Genomic DNA, 18,398 nt, shown 5'->3' on the forward strand with positions numbered 1-18,398 from the left:
TTGAAATTTGTCAAAAACACTTTTCTTGTAGAAGTTGACTGAACTGAGTGGGAATTGCGTAGAAACTATTTCTGAATTCTGCATTCAGCCCTATAATCTGAATGAAGAGCTAAAACTCATAAAGTACTTGATTCAGGGGTTGTTGTTGTTGCTGTTTCTGATTCAATGTTGACTCCTGAACAGATCACTGGAGCTTTGTTGGCAAGATTTTCAGAAGTGATTTACCCTTGCCTTCATCTTAGGGTAGTAAGAGAGTGACTGGCCGAAGGTCACTTAGCCGGCTTTGTGCCTAAGGTGACACTACAAACCTTATTTTCCTGGTTTCTAGCCTGGTGCCTCAAACCACCATGCCAAACTAGCTCTCTAATTATTTATATGTATCCAATTCATTTTAAAGTATTATAATTATTTCATTGTACTATTACAATTTTGTAAGAAGGAATAGGCATTAAAATAGGCCTACCATAAAACAATAGTGGGTTTTTTCCCTTAGAGTGGCACTTTATATATTTATTGATTATTTACTAAATCAATTTATATGGCTGCCTACCTCACAGATGCTATTCTAGGCAGCTAACAGCACATGAAAATCAATGCAGAAAACTAGAAATAAAGAAAGCTATGATGATTGCTAAGAACCCCCCCCCCAATAAATATAGAACTATATCTATATCATTTCATGTGCCATCTAACCTCCTGTCTCCCATGCTCTGGAAGACATTCAGATCTTCAATGGTTTGTAAAAGACAAATAGGGCCAGGGTCTATCTAATCTCTCTAAAAAAGGGTCCACTTCCTAGATCCTATTAGTTGGCATTTAATTGAGGGAACTTAAATTGTGATCTTCCTATCAGACTTAGCAAGACTGATAGAAACAATTGGCAAAAAAAAAAAAAAATGGTCTCACAAATAATCCAGTTTTGTGCCAAGAATGACTGAATGATAACCAGCACTTTGAATTCCACCCAGTGGAACTTCACAGGACAGAAAATTAATATGAGAACACCAAGATGCCCCATAATGGCCCATACCACTGCATGCTAGACCTAGTGCAACTTCCACATAATCTTCAAGGGCAGCCCCACTACATTTATGTAACATACGAAATGCATTGTAATAATCTTAAAGTGTGTTTGCTCACATGAAAATGTGTATGGGTCAAATAATTTCATTTGAAGGGTAAATCTTGATCACGATTTTTATCCACATGCATCTGCTATAGAATCAATCTCCAAAAACAAGATTTTTATAGATTGCTAAATTTTTATTCAGGAAAACTCTGTCAATTATAAAGCTGCAAATTGCATAACAGCCATACAACCCCAGAACGTCTCAGAAAACAGGTGGGAGGTTTTTGTGGCAAGGGAGGCCTGTGGCCAGCTTCAGTTTATGCATCAGCTGCAATTCTAATTGGACCAAGAGAGCTTAGTCCTAATGGACCATATCCTAGTGGCCTCACAAGTGGCTTACTGAAAAGCATTCTGCTTTTTGAAACTGAGAATGACTTAGAAGATGGTCTAGAAATTGCAATGGCCAAAGAGAAATGGCAATGCCCATGGCAAAAAAACATCCTCTCCAATCTCTACATAGAAATCCAAAATGAAACAAAGAACAAAATATCTATGACAATACTCAATCATCCAGGTCATGGTTGTCCCTGAGGTGCTTTTTCAAAAGGCAACTTTTGAAGAATTGAATCAGAACAGAAGAAGCTTCTTGGATGAGAAGTGAAACGTCTTCAAGGAAAAACAAAATATTAAGGTTGCTCTCCCCTTTTAAAGTTCCCATCCTAATAAATGCCCTCTCTTCAGGCTTGCTAAGAAGAAGAATTAACTACGCTGTGACAAATCAATTAGGTTAGATCTTTGCAGTTTGCTTTATTTCACTGGATGAAGATATGCCCATGCATGTATCTCCAAAAACATGAAGGAGCACTGTGACAATCCAAACCTATGATTACTCTAATAATGGCAGTGCATTTCTGCATGATTGCTATATGGGTCTCAGTTGATTACACAGACAACTATAACAGAAACCATCAATTAAAAACTGCGAGGGCGAGATTTACAAGCTTCCCAATGTGTTTCAAGTACAATCTTAAGACTGAAGGTTGAAGTAAGAGCTTGCTTATGTATCTCAATCTTCACTTAGCTTGAGCAATGTTTTCATAGGATGATCTAACCCCATTGCTGCTGTTAAATAGTTAGCAGAGTCAGTGAAAGAGGCCAGTTGAGGATAAACTGGTTCACTATGGTCTACCCTGCAGGTTACTGTGATTTGTACACCATAATTTTGCTAAAAATTCTCAAGCAGAACACTGTATATGTAGTGTTGAATGAAAGCAAGAGATGAATGGGGCTTTGTATTATATTAGAATCTACTGGTATAGTATACATTTTCCACCAAAGTAGCCGGTTATTCCCTATCAATAACTATACATCACAGAGCATTTACACTGTGATGTTATGATGTCTATCTTTCACTGTAATAGAAGGAGGTTATAGGGCGGTGGAATGTTACTGCCTCATGTAGCAAGGACAGTAGAAAGCAACAACTATATCCTACTTGCCACAACCTTAATGAAGATTCTGAGCATGTTTAATTTCCTCAATGTTCGAAAACTTTCTGAAAAAAAAGAGGGTGGAGGACATATTTATTATCTGGCTCCCATTCAATATTGCATACATAGTAACTAAATTCTGGTCAACTCTGATGCATTTCCTGAAGTTTGCATAAGGCAAGATTACAGTATGGTTACTCATTATATGCTTGTTTGAATAGCGTATTGGGCAATTACCCAGCTATAGGAAGACCTCAACTTAATGAGAATTTGTTTAACAGTGGTTCAAAGTTATAACAGTCTCATAAGAAGAGATTATGACCTGGACCCACACTTATGACGGCTGCACCCTCCCCTGCAATCAGATGATCATAATTTGGGCATTTGGCAACTGACTCTCTATGCCAGTGGTTCTCAACCTTTCTAATGCTGCATCCCCATAATACAGTTCCCCATGTTGTGGTGACCCCCAACCACTTATACATCACTGGGTGCCAGGGGCGTGGCCAAAGAAAAGGGGAAAAAATGGCGGACAACCTTATTTGGCGACCCCCGTGAAATGGTCGTTCGACCCCAAATGGGGTCCCGACCCACAGGTTGAGAACCACTGCTCTATGCAGCCAGTTGCAATGTCTGTCATCATGTGATCGCAATATACAACTTTGGGGGGGGCAGTTTCTGATCAAATATGGCAAAAAATCCCCATTGGGAAGCTGTGACCATGTGATTCTCTTTACATCACTGTAACAATTTCATAAAATTGAGTCTGTTCATGGGGTGACTCAACTTGATTGTAATGACTTACAACATAAATTACAGTCCCAATTCTGGTGGTAAGTTGAAGATTACCTGCGTTTAGTTTAATAACTGTGAAGCTGTTACAAACTCTGCAACTGCTTAGAGCAGTCCAATTCACCTTTCCAATATAAGAGTCTGGGGATGTCTGACACAACCAAAAGTTACTGAGGTATCTACTGAAACCTCAGAGATAGATTATATTCTGAAATTAAGCTATGATTGATGTCTGCTGAAGTCTGATGTCATTAATTGGGCAGATCATTTTAGCACGGTTTATGAGCCACATCCTAAATATAGCCAGATGCTGAATATCCAATTACTGTTTTCATGAAATTATGAAATAATTCTATTAAGCAATGCAACATATTATTTAATCTTCCTCCTCTCAACCAGAACACAATGAAATATGTACATGAATGTATAAATCCAAAAATATTAATATTAAATAAAATGATATTTTTTCTCTTAAAGGCATTTGCTACAAATGACTTTCACTTATTTTTGTTTTTTGTTTTCTTTACAGACAATAATAAGGATTGTGGTAAGTTTTTAATTTTTAACACCCCCCCAGAAGATGGAATATATTATAACCATTTGAATAAGAAAGAAGCTCTATCAGTTTGAAAGATTGTCTCCATAGTTCTTTTGCATATTCTTGTAGTATTAATATATATATATATATATATACATGGCATATAAATTATTATACCTTTTTTAAAAAATAAAAATAAAAATGAAGAGCTTTTGTTGGACTCCTTAGCAGAGAATCATTTTCATGGGTTCTTCATCTGTATTTATCCATTGGTAACAAATACAGGTAGTTCTCGACTAAACAGTTCATTTAGTGATCATTCAAAGTTACAACGGCACTGAAAAAAGTGACTTATGGCTGTTTTTCACACTTATGACCGTTGCAGCATCCCCATGGCCACGTGATTTACATTTGGATGCTTGACAACTGACTCACATTTAGGACGGTTGCAGTGTCATGACATTGGGGTCATGTGATCCCCTTTTGCAACCTTCTGACAAGCAAAATCAATGGGAAAGCCAGATTCACTTAACAGACAGGTTACTATCTTAACAATTGCAATGATTCACTTAACAAATGTCTCACTTAGCAACATAACTTTTGGGCTCAATTATAGTCAAAGGTCGAGGCCTACTGGCAGCTTGCTTAATAGGTAGCTTTCCAGCCATATATATAAGATGCTTAACAGTTATGTGGGATTCATGTTCTCATGGCAACTCTAAATTGCCATGGTAAACTAGAACAAACACGTGGCATCATGCTTTACAACTGCATCACTTAATGATGGAGTTGCTGGTCCAAATTACCATCATTAAGCAAGAACCTGAACTTATCTTTACTTTGACTATTGGAATTTTCAAAATTATGTTTTTATCATTACTAGCCCTAATGCAGTGGTGGTGAACCTATGGCACGGGTGCCAGAGGTGGCACTGAGAGCCCTCTCTGTGGGCATGCATGCCTTTGCCCCAGTCCTAGGCCTTCAGCTGGGTTTTATAAAACCTTTTCGTTTTAGGCCTGTGCAAAAAAAAAAAAAAGTTAATCAGTCAATTTCAACTTCTCACGGGAAAAAAAAGATCTTGCAAAGTTGAAATTGATTGATTGAACTTTTTTGTCCCACCCACTCTGCCGTTATTACTGCAGCCATGCCCACCCAATTGGCCACACCCAGCCATTGGGCCACACCCATCCGGCACTCGATGATGCATTAGTGGGTTTTGGGTTGCAGTTTGGGCCTCAGTCTCTAAAAGGTTTCCAGGATGGCTTCGTGAGCCACATGAAACCACTTTGCGGGCCGCAACCGGTCCCCGGGCCTTGTGTTTGACATGTCTGTTCTAGACTGAAAATGTTGCTGAACTATCCCTCTATTCTCTACCTCCTGGAGGATCTAGTATTAAAACTGTGTAATGTAAGTGCCTTCCTGTTTGAGAATGAAAATTTCCAGAAAAGGTCATTTGGAAGTATAATTTGGGACTTTGGATCTGTTAGTCTTTGTTAAAGACTAAGGATATGTTGTATGGTCTCAGAGATAGCTTTGTCCAGACCCATCATTTTTAGTGTTTAAACTGATAGGCTGAAAAGAAAAAAAAACAATTAAACAATTAAATTAATCTGTAAGAACTAGTTGGGCCAAATTTTCATAATTTATTTTCAGTTACTATCTTAAGCGGTATAGGAAAACCTAATCCAGATTGAGTAAACACATCAAGGACCTTGAAGAATGATTTGAGGTGGCTTCATAAATCTAACCAGAAAAATTTAGATTACACTGATTCTAGAAGTTTTTATAAGAGCAGAGCCATTGCCATAGAGCAGAAGTGGAATCCTCTGAGTACTAATTAGTTTAATTAATACAGGAATAAACTGTAAACTTATGATTTACATATTTTATTATCTCATTTGTGGCCTTTGATGGATTTAATTCTTTTATATTAAAGTTTCAGAATGATTACATCCAACTTTTATTTGTTCATTTGTCTTGTAGACTCTATTCACCTTTCTAAGAAATTTACAAAGGATGCTGCATATCTTAGGTTTAATGGATCATTAGTTTTGCTGAATGTTGCCTGCAGTTCTTGTGACTGGAACAAAGAGAACAATACTTTATCTCCTTTGAAAGAATGCCAAACCTATAACATAATAGCAAAGTTCAACAAGGATTGTGAAAGATCGTTTCCTATTTATGTTCCCGTTTCTGGTAATTATAATTCATTAAAACAAAATCCACATTATTGTTCTTAAGGGTTGTTGTTTTCTGAACTCTGTTAAACCCTGCATTAAACATCATTTTTGGGTGGGGCTATCTTGCTTCTTAGCAATACATAGTACAAATTTATCAAATTTAGCTAAATGAGATGGACCAAATAGACATGCCTTAACGCTGTGAGAACAAGACAAATGTGTTGCTTAACAGTTATGTGGGATTCATGTTCTCATGGCAACTGTAAATTGCCATTGTAAACCGGAACAAACACGTGGCATCATGCTTTACAACTGCATCACTTGATGATGGAGTTGCTGGTCCAAATTACCATCATTAAGCAAGAACCTGAACTTATCTTTACTTTGACTATTGGAATTTTCAAAATTATGTTTTTATCATTACTAGCCCTAAAGATGCTTTCCTGAAATCCTAGCGACTCTTGAATTTGCCAGTTAGGTGGGGCTGGTAGTAACTCATCAGAAAGCTATTTCCTGATTTAGAAACACTGTTCCTGTCTGACATGATCTCCAGATCCCAAGTGTTACCAAGTACCACTCCCTGTTCGAAGAATATTTTGCAACAGACTTAAAATAGGAATGGCTGGGGCATTTTGCTTTTCAAATGTAAAACTGAAGATTTAGCAACTTTCAGGGAATTTTTCCAGGAATCCCATTTAACAGCTGAAAACCAGAAACTGCTTTCACTTGATATATCTGCTTCCCTCATCCCATAACTTGTATCCCAGCTTCCCTACAAGCTGTGTTGGGTAGGCAGATGAAGATTTCAGGGCGAGAAGCATGGGAAAAACCAAGACAACCTATTCTCTGGCTGGACATGGTGTTTTATACTTTAGTCCCATTGGGAGAATAATGACCTGGTAAGACAAGGCCTATCAGCCCATGGAAGAAAAAGAGTTTCCAATGTTGGGATCTAAATGTGAGAAAACATTCTTTGAAAAGATTAATAAGGAGCTGCTCATCGTTGGAATTACCCTTCCACCTTTCTTCTTCCTTTCTTGTTTGTTGAAAACTTTGTTAATGTTTCATCCAGTGTACAGTTTTGTGACCCACGTAAATAAAGAGGTAATTTTCCAGCATTTTTTAAAACATGAAAAATACTTAAATGAATTCATTTTTTCTCTCTCCCTCTCTTTCAGATAACAAGCAATTGAATAAAACTTACAGTAATACTACAATAACTTTATTTTGGGACACTGATGATGGGTGTAAATTGAAATATTCATATTGTTGCTTCCAAAATGGTAGGATTTTTTTAAAAAGGCATTTGATCTAAAATTGATGGGGAAATCAAAAAGTACTTTGTATATAAGAGCTTCACCTTATAAAAGATAAAGGCACTATTATAAAAATTTTTTAAACAATTTGAGTTTTCATTTTATGTACATATGGAAAGTCCTCATTGAGCAACTGACTTATACAGTGATGAAAAGTGACTTTGTGACCAGTCGACACATTTATGACCTTCAAAAGTCTGTAAAGCAAAAGAAAGTTGAAGAAAGATAATAAGCACAGCCATGGTTTTGCTTAGTGACTGCTCCATTTAATGACCAAATTGTGGGTTCCAATTATGGCCAATAAGGAGGACTATCTGTGGTATAGATGCAACTTTCTGGTGGATTGTCTTTAGGATTATTTCTATTGCATTGTAGATCTAATTTTCTTTTCTCCTTCGAAAAGCAAATCATTTTTTTCTTCTTTAAAAATCAAATCAAAACTCAGCATGCAAATCAAAATTCCCAACCCAGGATGTTCTTGAGCATTTAAATTTACAGAATTCTCAGTGATACTTACACCAGTTTGGGAATTCTAGGAGTTGAAGTTTACACATCTGGAGGATAATTATATCTAGGCTTCGCAAGACTGTTGAAGATGTAAAATCTCCCAGATGCTTAGATTTCAGGGCAATATTTTTTTAAATTTCTTACAGATAATAAGTCTAGCCCCATGTGTAATCATGTGAATGAACCAGAGCATATATTTAAAGTGTCACCCAACACAAACTACACATGCAATTCAACTATTCATGATACACCAATAAATCGTACAGTTAAATTAACTACGGACTATGGAAGTGAGTATCACACCATTATTTTCTTATGCTTTGTTACTTACTACTTACTGAATTTGCCCCAAAACTAAATATTTCTGCATGTATTTAAACAGGAAGAGGTATGTGTAGCGATCGTGATAACTGATAATTGGTAAGGTATATTAGACTATAATGCTAAATCAGCAAAGTTCATTATAAGCAGCCAGGTCCATAGGGAAACTGAAGCCATTCTCCCAGGTTCGCATTTTAGTCTTACTGGCCAACATCTGAGTAATTTTAATGGAGAATAACTGAACTAATTCAGACCCTGAAAAGATTTTTCAGAACTATTGGATCGGATTCAAGGATCGCATCTGTGGTGGGTACAGTGTGCTTAGAATTCTGAGAATATTTCCATACAATGAATGCTGTGGAGATGCTATAGAGACATCATAGATATCTGGAAAAGCATGGCATTACTTTTGCCTGGCTAACTGCAATTCAACCAAGTTTTATAATTATGTTGGAAGACTCCATAATTACAGCCCTCTGATTAAAGCATAGGATGATTTTAGTAAAGGTAAATTATTTGGTGGTCCTCACAGGATAATGAGATTAAAGAGAATTAATGCAAGATCAACAATTTGTGATTTCCTCCCAGTATAGGTAACTGCTTTAAAAAAAGTTACTTCTTTTCGGGACCAACAAAAGCATGCATATTAAGTGCAAATATGCATTTAAAATTACTTTTAATTTGGCCCAAAGGTTTTAAAGAATTTCTACCATTGTCATCTAAAAAAATCACTTATAATACTTAAGACCGTGTTGGGTTTTTATTCCTTTCTTCCTTTCCTCCGGGTTTTTTTTTTTTTTATGTCTGAGGGTAACAGTATAAATATGATTGGCTGATCTTAAGAGCATTAGTAATCTCAAGGCTTTAGATTAAATTAGGAAAATCCTGGAAAAAGACAATGACAATTCAATACTATTATTTGCTACTGAGAACATTAGATTGGTATACCTATAGCATAATAAGTCATAACCTTAATTAACAAGAAAATTGTACATTACTTGGAGAATGCAGGTCATTTATATTTTGATTTTCTAAAATCTTCAATAACTTGGAGATTCTGCTGTTGTTATAAATACTCTCCCTCTGCACACAGATCTCAGGATAATTGCTCAGATTTAGCACGGGATGTGTTGACTTTTCATCTCATCCCATCAGAAGTCATTGGGAATTATTAACTGCTCTTATAATCACCAACAAAAAATGCGATTAGAAATGATGAAAGTTTATGATTCATTGTTTACGGGCCCAACTGGCAGGAGATTCTGGAGACCAATATGTGATTTCTAAAGAGATGTATTTTATGGAAAGAGGAATTTAGTACACCTGCAGTACATGCCACTCAACTCTCAAGAGATGTTATCACCATATACTTGTCCTGAACCTAAGGAATCAATATGACCTCTGGGGCATGTAGAAGTTTTGTAAAAGTGGAGTTGGAGAAGTGGTTGGTCTATGTGGGTAGTTGATTAATCCCACATAGGACTTGCTGGTCTTGTATTCTTACTCTGTTTGGAGTTGATAAACTTTCCTAAAACCTGAAATTCCTGACATTTTCTAGAAATACACAATGTTGCACAAATGCACAATCTACTGATAGACATTGGTTCTCTTTCCCTTCCGTAAAGTCATGGTAGTCATGGTTTATATTGCTCATATTCTATTTATTGTTGTCATGTCCCAGAGATCATTATCTTGTCATTACTTGATTTTCTGTTAATTTTTGTATCAGTACCAGACACACCTGAAAACTGTTTATCAAGCTCAACTGCAGAAAGTATAACAGTTACTTGGAGTGCACCACAAAACCAGAGAAATGGCCCTATTCATGGTTATAACATCAATATACGCAATACAAAAACTGGTGGTATGTATGTATACTAATAATACTGCCAATATTGCTATGTACTACTGATATGTATTTCCAATTGTTTGAAAACACCTACTCATGCATTTTCAGGATTTTTAAAAAACTATTTTCAAAATTTTCTGGATGGATCATTGTAAAAATCTTGACAAGTAGCTACTCTTGTTCGCTTCTTCTTCTAGTAATAGGTTTACTCTGTTGAATATGAATAACATAGTTAATTTCAAGGATATTTTCAGAGTAATTTTCTAATCTTGATCACTAACAGTGAAAATAGTTTGATTTTGTATTGACTTCTTCAAACTGAAGGAGTTCTCCTTTCTGTAGATCTCAATGTATATTCACAGTATCATCCCAGTTTCAATTAGCAGACAGGCATGGCAGATATTGGTGGAGGACAGTGATTACTCCTCAGCCACGTCTTCTGTACTTCAAATTATTCCCTTTCTCTTGGAGGGCAGGACAGTAGATGCCACTCAACCAGTACTACATCTCAGATATCTTGGCAGTCTGTACACAGCTTGTGCATTGTATCGGTGCCAGTATAAAAGCCAGTTGCCACTCCAGTTCATATTAATATATTGAACAGATAAAGTTGTCAACATGTCCTTCAACATTTGAACAAAGGAATGGACTGAAATATTAAGAGAAATTATTTTTAATTCCAAGTAAAGTTCTGTCACCTAGACCAACATAGAAATAAAAGCAGTATTGTTGCTGGGAGTTCAGCAGAAGGAAAAAGCAGGAAATTATCTGTCCATCCATCCATTCATTCATCCTCTCTCTCTCTCTCTCTCTCTTTCCATCCATCTTTGCATCCCTCCACCCTTCCATCCATCCATCCACTTCCCTTAGGAGACTATTTTTTTTTTTTATGTCAGAAGCACTGAAGTACTTCTGTGGCAAAAGGATTTGCTGGTGAGATCACTGTTGCCTGGGAATGCCCAGTTGGGGACTGGGTCTTGAACATGAGCCAACCAATTGTCAGACAGTGTTCTAACCTCATGAGCAACTGTGCTGCTTAGGAAACTAATTTCCCCAAGTAGATAGATAGGCAGATGATAGATAGAGCTAGAATTTATTAGAATTGGATTCTCCATCTTCCAAGTTCCAGCACTAACTCCAATAGTAATTGTGCGTAATTTACACATATTTGAAGTGAACAATTTATTATTACCTAAAACAAAAAAAAATCTTTTAAACTACAATAAATATTCTGAGGTAAAAATCAATTGAGGATAAATTAATCAAAGCAAAGTATTATTCTGAAGTAAGGTAGGAAATTTGTTTAGTTTACATTGGAAAGTATCTAACTAACTCATATTAATGTAGAACCTAGTTAGGTAATATTCAAATTCCACCATTTTACAGTTTTCTAATTAAAAATATATATATTAGAGAAAATGTAAGTTTGTGAAAACAATGTTCATAACTGCATTGTTAAAGAAAATGGCAAAAATGTAATATGCAAAACTGCAAATGAAATGGATATGTTTGGAATAAGTATAGATCAAAATACATAGAAATCTTAGTGCAAACTTTTTTAAAAAAAAAATAGATCTCAGTTTGGCAAATGAAAGTTGCTGGATTCAGAAAAAATAAGAAATCAAATCTGACATGTTCATTCATCCATCTTTATTTTGGCAATTTTAATGGGAGATTGGCTTCCTTTTATGAAAATAAGTGTCAATAATTATTTCTGAATTTGTGTCTGCACCAACATTATTTATATTTGAATGCATTTATGCTTTTAACATTTCCAGAAAATCTAGGTACTTTTGAAGAAAATAATCACATGCAATATACAAGGACCAGTTTAAAACCTTACACAGATTATGAAATGAGAGTACGGGCATATACAAAAACAAAAAATCACCCACCACTTGAGGGAGAAACCTGCACTGAGTCTATTAAGACTCAGTCAACAAGTAAGTTGTGAATATTTAATTGTAAATATTTAAATTTAACTGTGAATATTTAATTGGGGGTAAGGTTACAACAACAATATATAATATTAGTATTATTTATTAAATTTATATGTTATTTGACTCCCAGCGACTCTGGATGGTTATATATAAAAAGTGCCATCATGTGTATTCTACATGTGTACAAATGAGGCATAGAACTCAGGACTGTTGGCTGAACAACCAGGGCCAGCAGCTGCAGGACTACTAGAAGAAAAGGTATTTAAAGGTAAAGGTTTCCCCTCTCCAGTTGTGTCCAATTCTAGGGGGAGGAGCTCATTCTGTTTCTTAGCCAGCAGAAGAAGTCAGCATTATCTGAAAACGTTTCTGTGGTCATGTAGCCAGCATGACTATACACCAAGGTGCAGAGACCACTGTTATCTTCCCGCTCAAGTGGTACCTATTTATCTACTTGCATATCCATGCTTTTGAGCTGTTAGGTGAAGAGGAGCTGGGGCAAGTGATGGGAACTCAGGATCAGCACTTGAATCTCAAACCTGGGCTGTTAGCTTTCCAGCTGATAAGCTCATCATCTTTAACCATGGATCCATTGTGTCCCAAAAGGGGTTTACATGTTGCAAATATGCAAAGATTGAAAACAAAGCAATAATTATGATGATGATAATAAGGCATTTGACAAAGTAGATCACAATCTACTACTTGATAAGATAGAAAAATGTGGGTTAGGCAGCATCACCACCAGATGGATGATGGTATTATCCATTCAGTTGTATTCGACTCTCAGGGATTCTATGGGTCAGAGCTCTCCACATCTTTTGGTCTTGCACTACTTCTTTTAGTTTTTCTTTGCTCTGGCTGGTGCCCAGTCATTATATTATTTGACAGCCTGGTTTCCTTTCACTCAACATAATTGCTTTCTCCAGTAAATTACCCCATGTGACATGGCCAAAGTAAGTGAGACACAGTTTTGTGTTTCTGCCTTCTAGTGACATATCTGATATTATGTGCTCCAGTACTTGCTTGTTAGTTACCTTTGCTGACCAAGGAATACATAGGAGCCTTCTTCAGCACCACAGCTCAAATGAGTCAATTTTCTTCCTGTCTTGCTTTTTTAAGGTCCAACTTTCACAACCATAGGTAGCTACAGGAAATACAATAGAGTGGACTATCTTACAGTACATTTGCTTTCCAGGCTGATGTCCTTGCTTTTCTATATTTGGCATATGTTCATCATTGCAGTGTGACCCAGTGGAATCCGATGCTTTATTTACAAATCAAGTGTAACAAGAAGAGGATATTTGAAAAGAATTCACCAGAATTGAAACAAAGAGTAACTAAACATCTAGAACAGCACAAAAACAACAGAATTAGCTTGGCTACATTGAGGTTTCTTCCAAAGAAACAACTAGCCCAAGTATTAAAAGATACCAATACGGTAATATGAAATTTAAGCACCAGCTCACGGCAAGAAACAAACCAACTAATATACATCATGACTTGAAGTTATAATTGAATACCTGGGATCCAAAATTAACAAAGAAGAAAAAAAGCCCCAAATCACCAAATTGGAAAATAAGATCAGCAAGCTAAGATCAGATAAAAGCAAATTAGAACAGATAAAAGAAAAGAAGCTGAAGGACAAGAAGATGAAAGAATACCTCATCAAGAAATATCACTTAGAAACAAGAAAGATTAAGAAAGCACTGGAAATAATAAAGCAGCAAATAAAAACTATAGTCAAGAAGATCAGCGATATCAATCTCAAATTGCACACCATAGGCAAAATCTCCAATTTCAGTCAAATCAAAAACATTTTTAGCAATTCATCAAAGGAGAGTCTGCAGTGAACCAGTCAATCCCTGACAAAGAAGAACAGTGCAGTTTTGGGTGCAGCTATGGATCAATCCAAAACAATAGAAGAATGCAGCTTAGATAAAGGAGGTGGAATAGAATAAAAAAAAGCTGAAATGAAAGAACTTATAATTACACCATAAATGGTGGAGGAAAGGGCAAGGAAGTTCAAGAACATTTCAGCACCAGATAAAAATGAACTGCATAGTTTTTGGCTGAAACGTCTGATTGGTCTATATTTACTCATTGCCAAACAGTTTAACAACATATTGCCAGAAGATGAATTTGAGGATTGATTAACATCTGGCAAAATCTACCTGATAATGAAAGGTCCAATAAAATGGGCAGCACCAGTCAACTACAGGCCAATTATCTGCTTATCAACAATTTTCAAATTGCTAAATGATGTTGTAGCTGTGAAATCCAACAGCACTTAGTTGGAACCATGTTCTTTCTGCATAAGCAGAAAGGAAACTGCCAAAACAACAGAAGAACAAAAGAAATTAACAACCATACCAAGAAAAGTTGTCAAATGGGGCAAAACTCAGTTAACAAATGTTTCACTTAGCAACAGAAATTTCAGATTCAGTTGTGGTCATAACTTGAGGACTATTTATAATAAACAGTAATAAAAAAATCATTTACCAACCAATGCACACATTTAGGACCACCAAAAATATCCGGTGCAAAACTGATTATGGCTTGGTCAGTTTCAGGCAGCAGCAGCCAGTGATCCAGGATTCTAATCAACTCATTAAGGTCACAGAGCTGAGCTTGTTAATTGTGGTTAGTACTTTTTATGGAACTGCTACACTGCAGAAAAAAACAACTCAGAAAGAGATACAGGTAATCTATGACCTACGACTATAACTGAGCCGAAAATTTCTGTTGCTAAGTGAGACATTTGTTAACTGAGTTTTGCCCCATTTGATGATCTTTCTTGCCTCAGTTGTTAAATGAATCACTGCAGTTGATAAGTTAGTCACCCGTTTGTTAAGTGAATTTGGCTTCCCCATTGACTTTGCTTGTCAGAAGGCCAAGCGTCTGAATTTTGATGACATAACCATGGGCATGCTTCAAAGGTCGTAATTGTGAGAAATGGTCATAAGTCACTTTTTTCATTGCCACTGTAACTTTGAACAGTCACTAAAAGAACTGTTGTAAGTCGAGGACTATCTGTAGCTTGTTTAAGCAATCTCTCTGACCTGAAAGGGAACAAACAAAAGGTGGGAAAAAAGGTCAAACACAGGACACTGTACAAGAGAACTTTATTTGAATGAAACAGCAGCAACCAGTGAATTTTGCAGCATCCATCGCTGTCTTTCTCTTAATCGCATCTTCAGTTAGTGACCATTTTGCTTAGGAACTGATAGCTGTCATTAAACAGGGACTACCTGAAATTATTGGAGCATTCTGATTCCTATACTCTTAGCACTGCTTATTTTCTCTTAATGAAAACTATTTTAATTTTCAATAGAACCAAGCCCTTTGAAAAGCCTTGACTTAAGATTATCCAAAGAAGGACACAATATCGTAGAGGTTGATTGTACGGGACCAGATGAATTAAATGGACCCGACGAGCAGTATATTTTAAAATGGGATGGTGATGATGAAAAGAAGAGCAGCGATTGCAGATTCACAGTGGACAAGCTTTCTTTTTTGAAAACATACACTTTTACAGTAAGTTGCATTGTTCTAAACTTGAGACTGAGATATTTCACCTTTCCCCCCTGAAATACAGTATATCTGTCTGTCTGTCTGTCTGTCTATCTCATCAGTAAAGTCAAGATTTTGAGATAATAATAAATTAAGTTGATGTTCTGAATCAGTCCTTCAGCAGGCTAATGGATTGGATGAGGGCTGATATGCAGACAAGCTGAAAACTTGGTTAATCTGATAATTAAATTCAGGATACACTGTTCTGGAGTGGATTGCTCCAGAATTATAGGAGCAATACTTAGCAATAATCGGATCTATCATTGTCATTAATGGTTATCAATTGACAAGTGGTTTCAAGGACCAAGTGTATCTTTTATCCCTTCGGTCAGATATAATAACTACAACCTTATCTGGTCAGGGGCACCCTGCATCCATTTTAAACAGAACTAAACTGAGTACAGTCAAATTGCTAATTGAAATAATATATTAATTAACAGCCAAGCATCCTTAGCCATTTCCTCAGAATTAAGTCAACATAACCCTAACCCTGGCACTGAACACTTGGGCAGCTTCTCTGTTGCAAATATTTTATAATATCTAAGTTTTTATCTCCTTTTTCATAAATGAGGATGGGGTGAAATATTTATTTTCTTATCTCTATTTTGTATTTTTGAGCTGTTCCTTACAACATCCCTTAAGACATTTATATTCTTGATGAAGGTTTCATAAGATATAGCTTTCATATAAAATTTTGGAAGATTTATGTAACAGTTCATTTTTGGCGCATTTCAAATCTCTACATTTATTGTTTCTTCTTCTTACCAGGTATTGGTTTCCAATGGACATTATTCTTCAGACCCAATATCGAAAGAAATAAGCACCATGTGTATGTTAACATTTTAGAAATTCCTGATTAGTTTAATTTACACACCGAAATCACAAGATAATAACAAAATGTTGACATTTCTTAAACTCTTTGTTTCATTTCATTTCTTTCTACAGATGATACTAAAGCCGTCATTGGATTCCTGGCCTTCCTGATTACTGTAACAGTTTTGGCTTTACTTCTTGTCCTGTATAAAATATACATCCTTAACAGAAAGAACTCAAGGTAGCTTTGTAAAATGCATTATTTTGCTCTTCTAAGTGTGTATGACACTGATAGGAAAACTGTACCCTGGTCTGTAAATTTCACTGCAGAAAATTTTGCACAAAATTATAGAAAGAATTTTTCATTATTATCACAATTACTGACAGTTGTGTTCAAGACAGAAACCAATGCCTTCCAGATTTTAAATAGCTACACTTAAATTCCCCCTCCTCTCAGTTGATTGATTTCTTTCGATTTTATGGAAGTTCATTGTCACTCTGATTTTCTCAGGGGTATAGTTTTATAGTAGTCCTCAACTTACAGTCACAATTGGGACCAGAATTTATGATGCAAAACAAGATGGTTGTTAAATGAGTCGCACCTAATTTTATGACCTTTCTTGCTATGGTTGTTAAGTGTATCATTGCAGAAGTGAATCACTACAGTTGTTAAATGAAACACACAGTCATTAACGTCCCCCACTGACTTTGTTTGTTGGAAGCCAACTGGGAAGATCTCAAATGGTGATCACACATGACCCCATGGCACATACATGCTGGTTGCCAAGTGTCTAAACTTTGATCACGTGACCATGAGGATGCTACAATGGTTGTGAGTGCAAGGACCAGTCATAACTCATTTTTTTCAGTGCTGTTGGAACTTCAAACGATCACTAAACAAATGTTTGAAATTGAGGACTACCTGTACTAATATTTTGGCCTTCTTAATTTAGCTCTTAACACCCAAGTAATATTTTATTTTTAGAATTTATTTCTCTTTAATATTATTTGCAATCTCTTAAGTATCTTAAGTAACTTTTATGTACTTCATTCATTTATTGGCCTTTTCGTTTTTATTCTCCTTGGAACTTGATAATTTTAGATTTATATATTTTAAAAAAACCATTGGTCAATGTACTTACATTGAACATTTAGAAAGATGCTGATTGAATGGTTCTGTTCCAACCATCAAGTTTTCTTCTAGGAGATGACCTTTAATTTTCCTCACCTTTTTTGTTTTTCCCCACTTTTTCCCAATAAGCACCCAGGTTTCTGTGTATTTATTATGTACATGAAATATATAGACCTTCCTCCCAATTCTTGACACCAATGTCAAGTGCACTGCCTTAACACAATCGTCACATGTAAAGTTTTGTGGGTTCAAACCTTGGTAAAAGGATCTGAGCCATGCATTTGAAGCTATGCCTGTCTTAGGATCTGCAAATAGAGTGAAACCAGTTTCAAGTGGTCTCCAGGGGGATCAATTAATGACATAAAGCCAGGGTAATTTAGATCAGGAATATGCTCAGTTGTATGTCAGGGGGTGAGGCTGTCCTCAAGTTTAGCTCAAAAAAATGTGGCATTTGAAATAGTTCTTAATATGTATCAGGGCAGCACACTCTGCTGTTCCGGGTCTTATATGAACAGGAGGGGAACCTGCTCTTTTTCAAAGATGGAGTAGCAGAATTAGAAAAAAATGCTTAATGTGTTCACATTCTGATCACACCAGTGTACTAAAAGGTCTTGAAAAATAGTAATATTTTGTTCTCAGCATTCAGTCATATCTCTTGATATTTTTTGCAGAGATGAAGAAGAAGGAGTAAGGCTTGTAACCAGAGGTAAATATTTAATTCTAGGTCCCTTGAAATAGTTCTACGAAAGTTTTTTTTCTAGGAATTCCATTGCTACATGGAATTCTTTACCTTGATGAGTTTTCCTGGCCTACTTCTGAACTGAGATACAATAAAGAGAAGCCCTAAGCCCACTGTTGCCTCTTTCATCATCCTTTCTTACATC

At 36.0% G+C, this 18,398-nt stretch overlaps 1 protein-coding gene across 3 annotated transcripts in view; it reads left to right on the top strand.

Annotated features, from left to right (window-relative positions):
- PTPRC (protein tyrosine phosphatase receptor type C) overlaps positions 1–18,398 on the top strand; it is a 77,761-nt gene that overhangs the window by 37,586 nt on the left and 21,777 nt on the right. For all 3 annotated transcript variants that reach the window (XM_039329645.1, XM_039329647.1, XM_039329646.1), the window contains 10 exons: positions 3,881–3,898; positions 5,873–6,085; positions 7,248–7,352; positions 8,039–8,182; positions 9,943–10,077; positions 11,841–12,005; positions 15,331–15,533; positions 16,338–16,398; positions 16,515–16,623; positions 18,186–18,220. In XM_039329645.1, the coding sequence (XP_039185579.1) occupies positions 3,881–3,898; positions 5,873–6,085; positions 7,248–7,352; positions 8,039–8,182; positions 9,943–10,077; positions 11,841–12,005; positions 15,331–15,533; positions 16,338–16,398; positions 16,515–16,623; positions 18,186–18,220 (1,188 nt within the window). The remainder of the gene's footprint in view (positions 1–3,880; positions 3,899–5,872; positions 6,086–7,247; positions 7,353–8,038; positions 8,183–9,942; positions 10,078–11,840; positions 12,006–15,330; positions 15,534–16,337; positions 16,399–16,514; positions 16,624–18,185; positions 18,221–18,398) is intronic.

Source organism: Crotalus tigris, unplaced genomic scaffold, assembly GCF_016545835.1.
Source record: "Crotalus tigris isolate CLP2741 ecotype Arizona unplaced genomic scaffold, ASM1654583v1 scf7180000024401.5802323, whole genome shotgun sequence".
In the NCBI taxonomy this organism is placed as follows: Eukaryota; Metazoa; Chordata; class Lepidosauria; order Squamata; family Viperidae; genus Crotalus; species Crotalus tigris.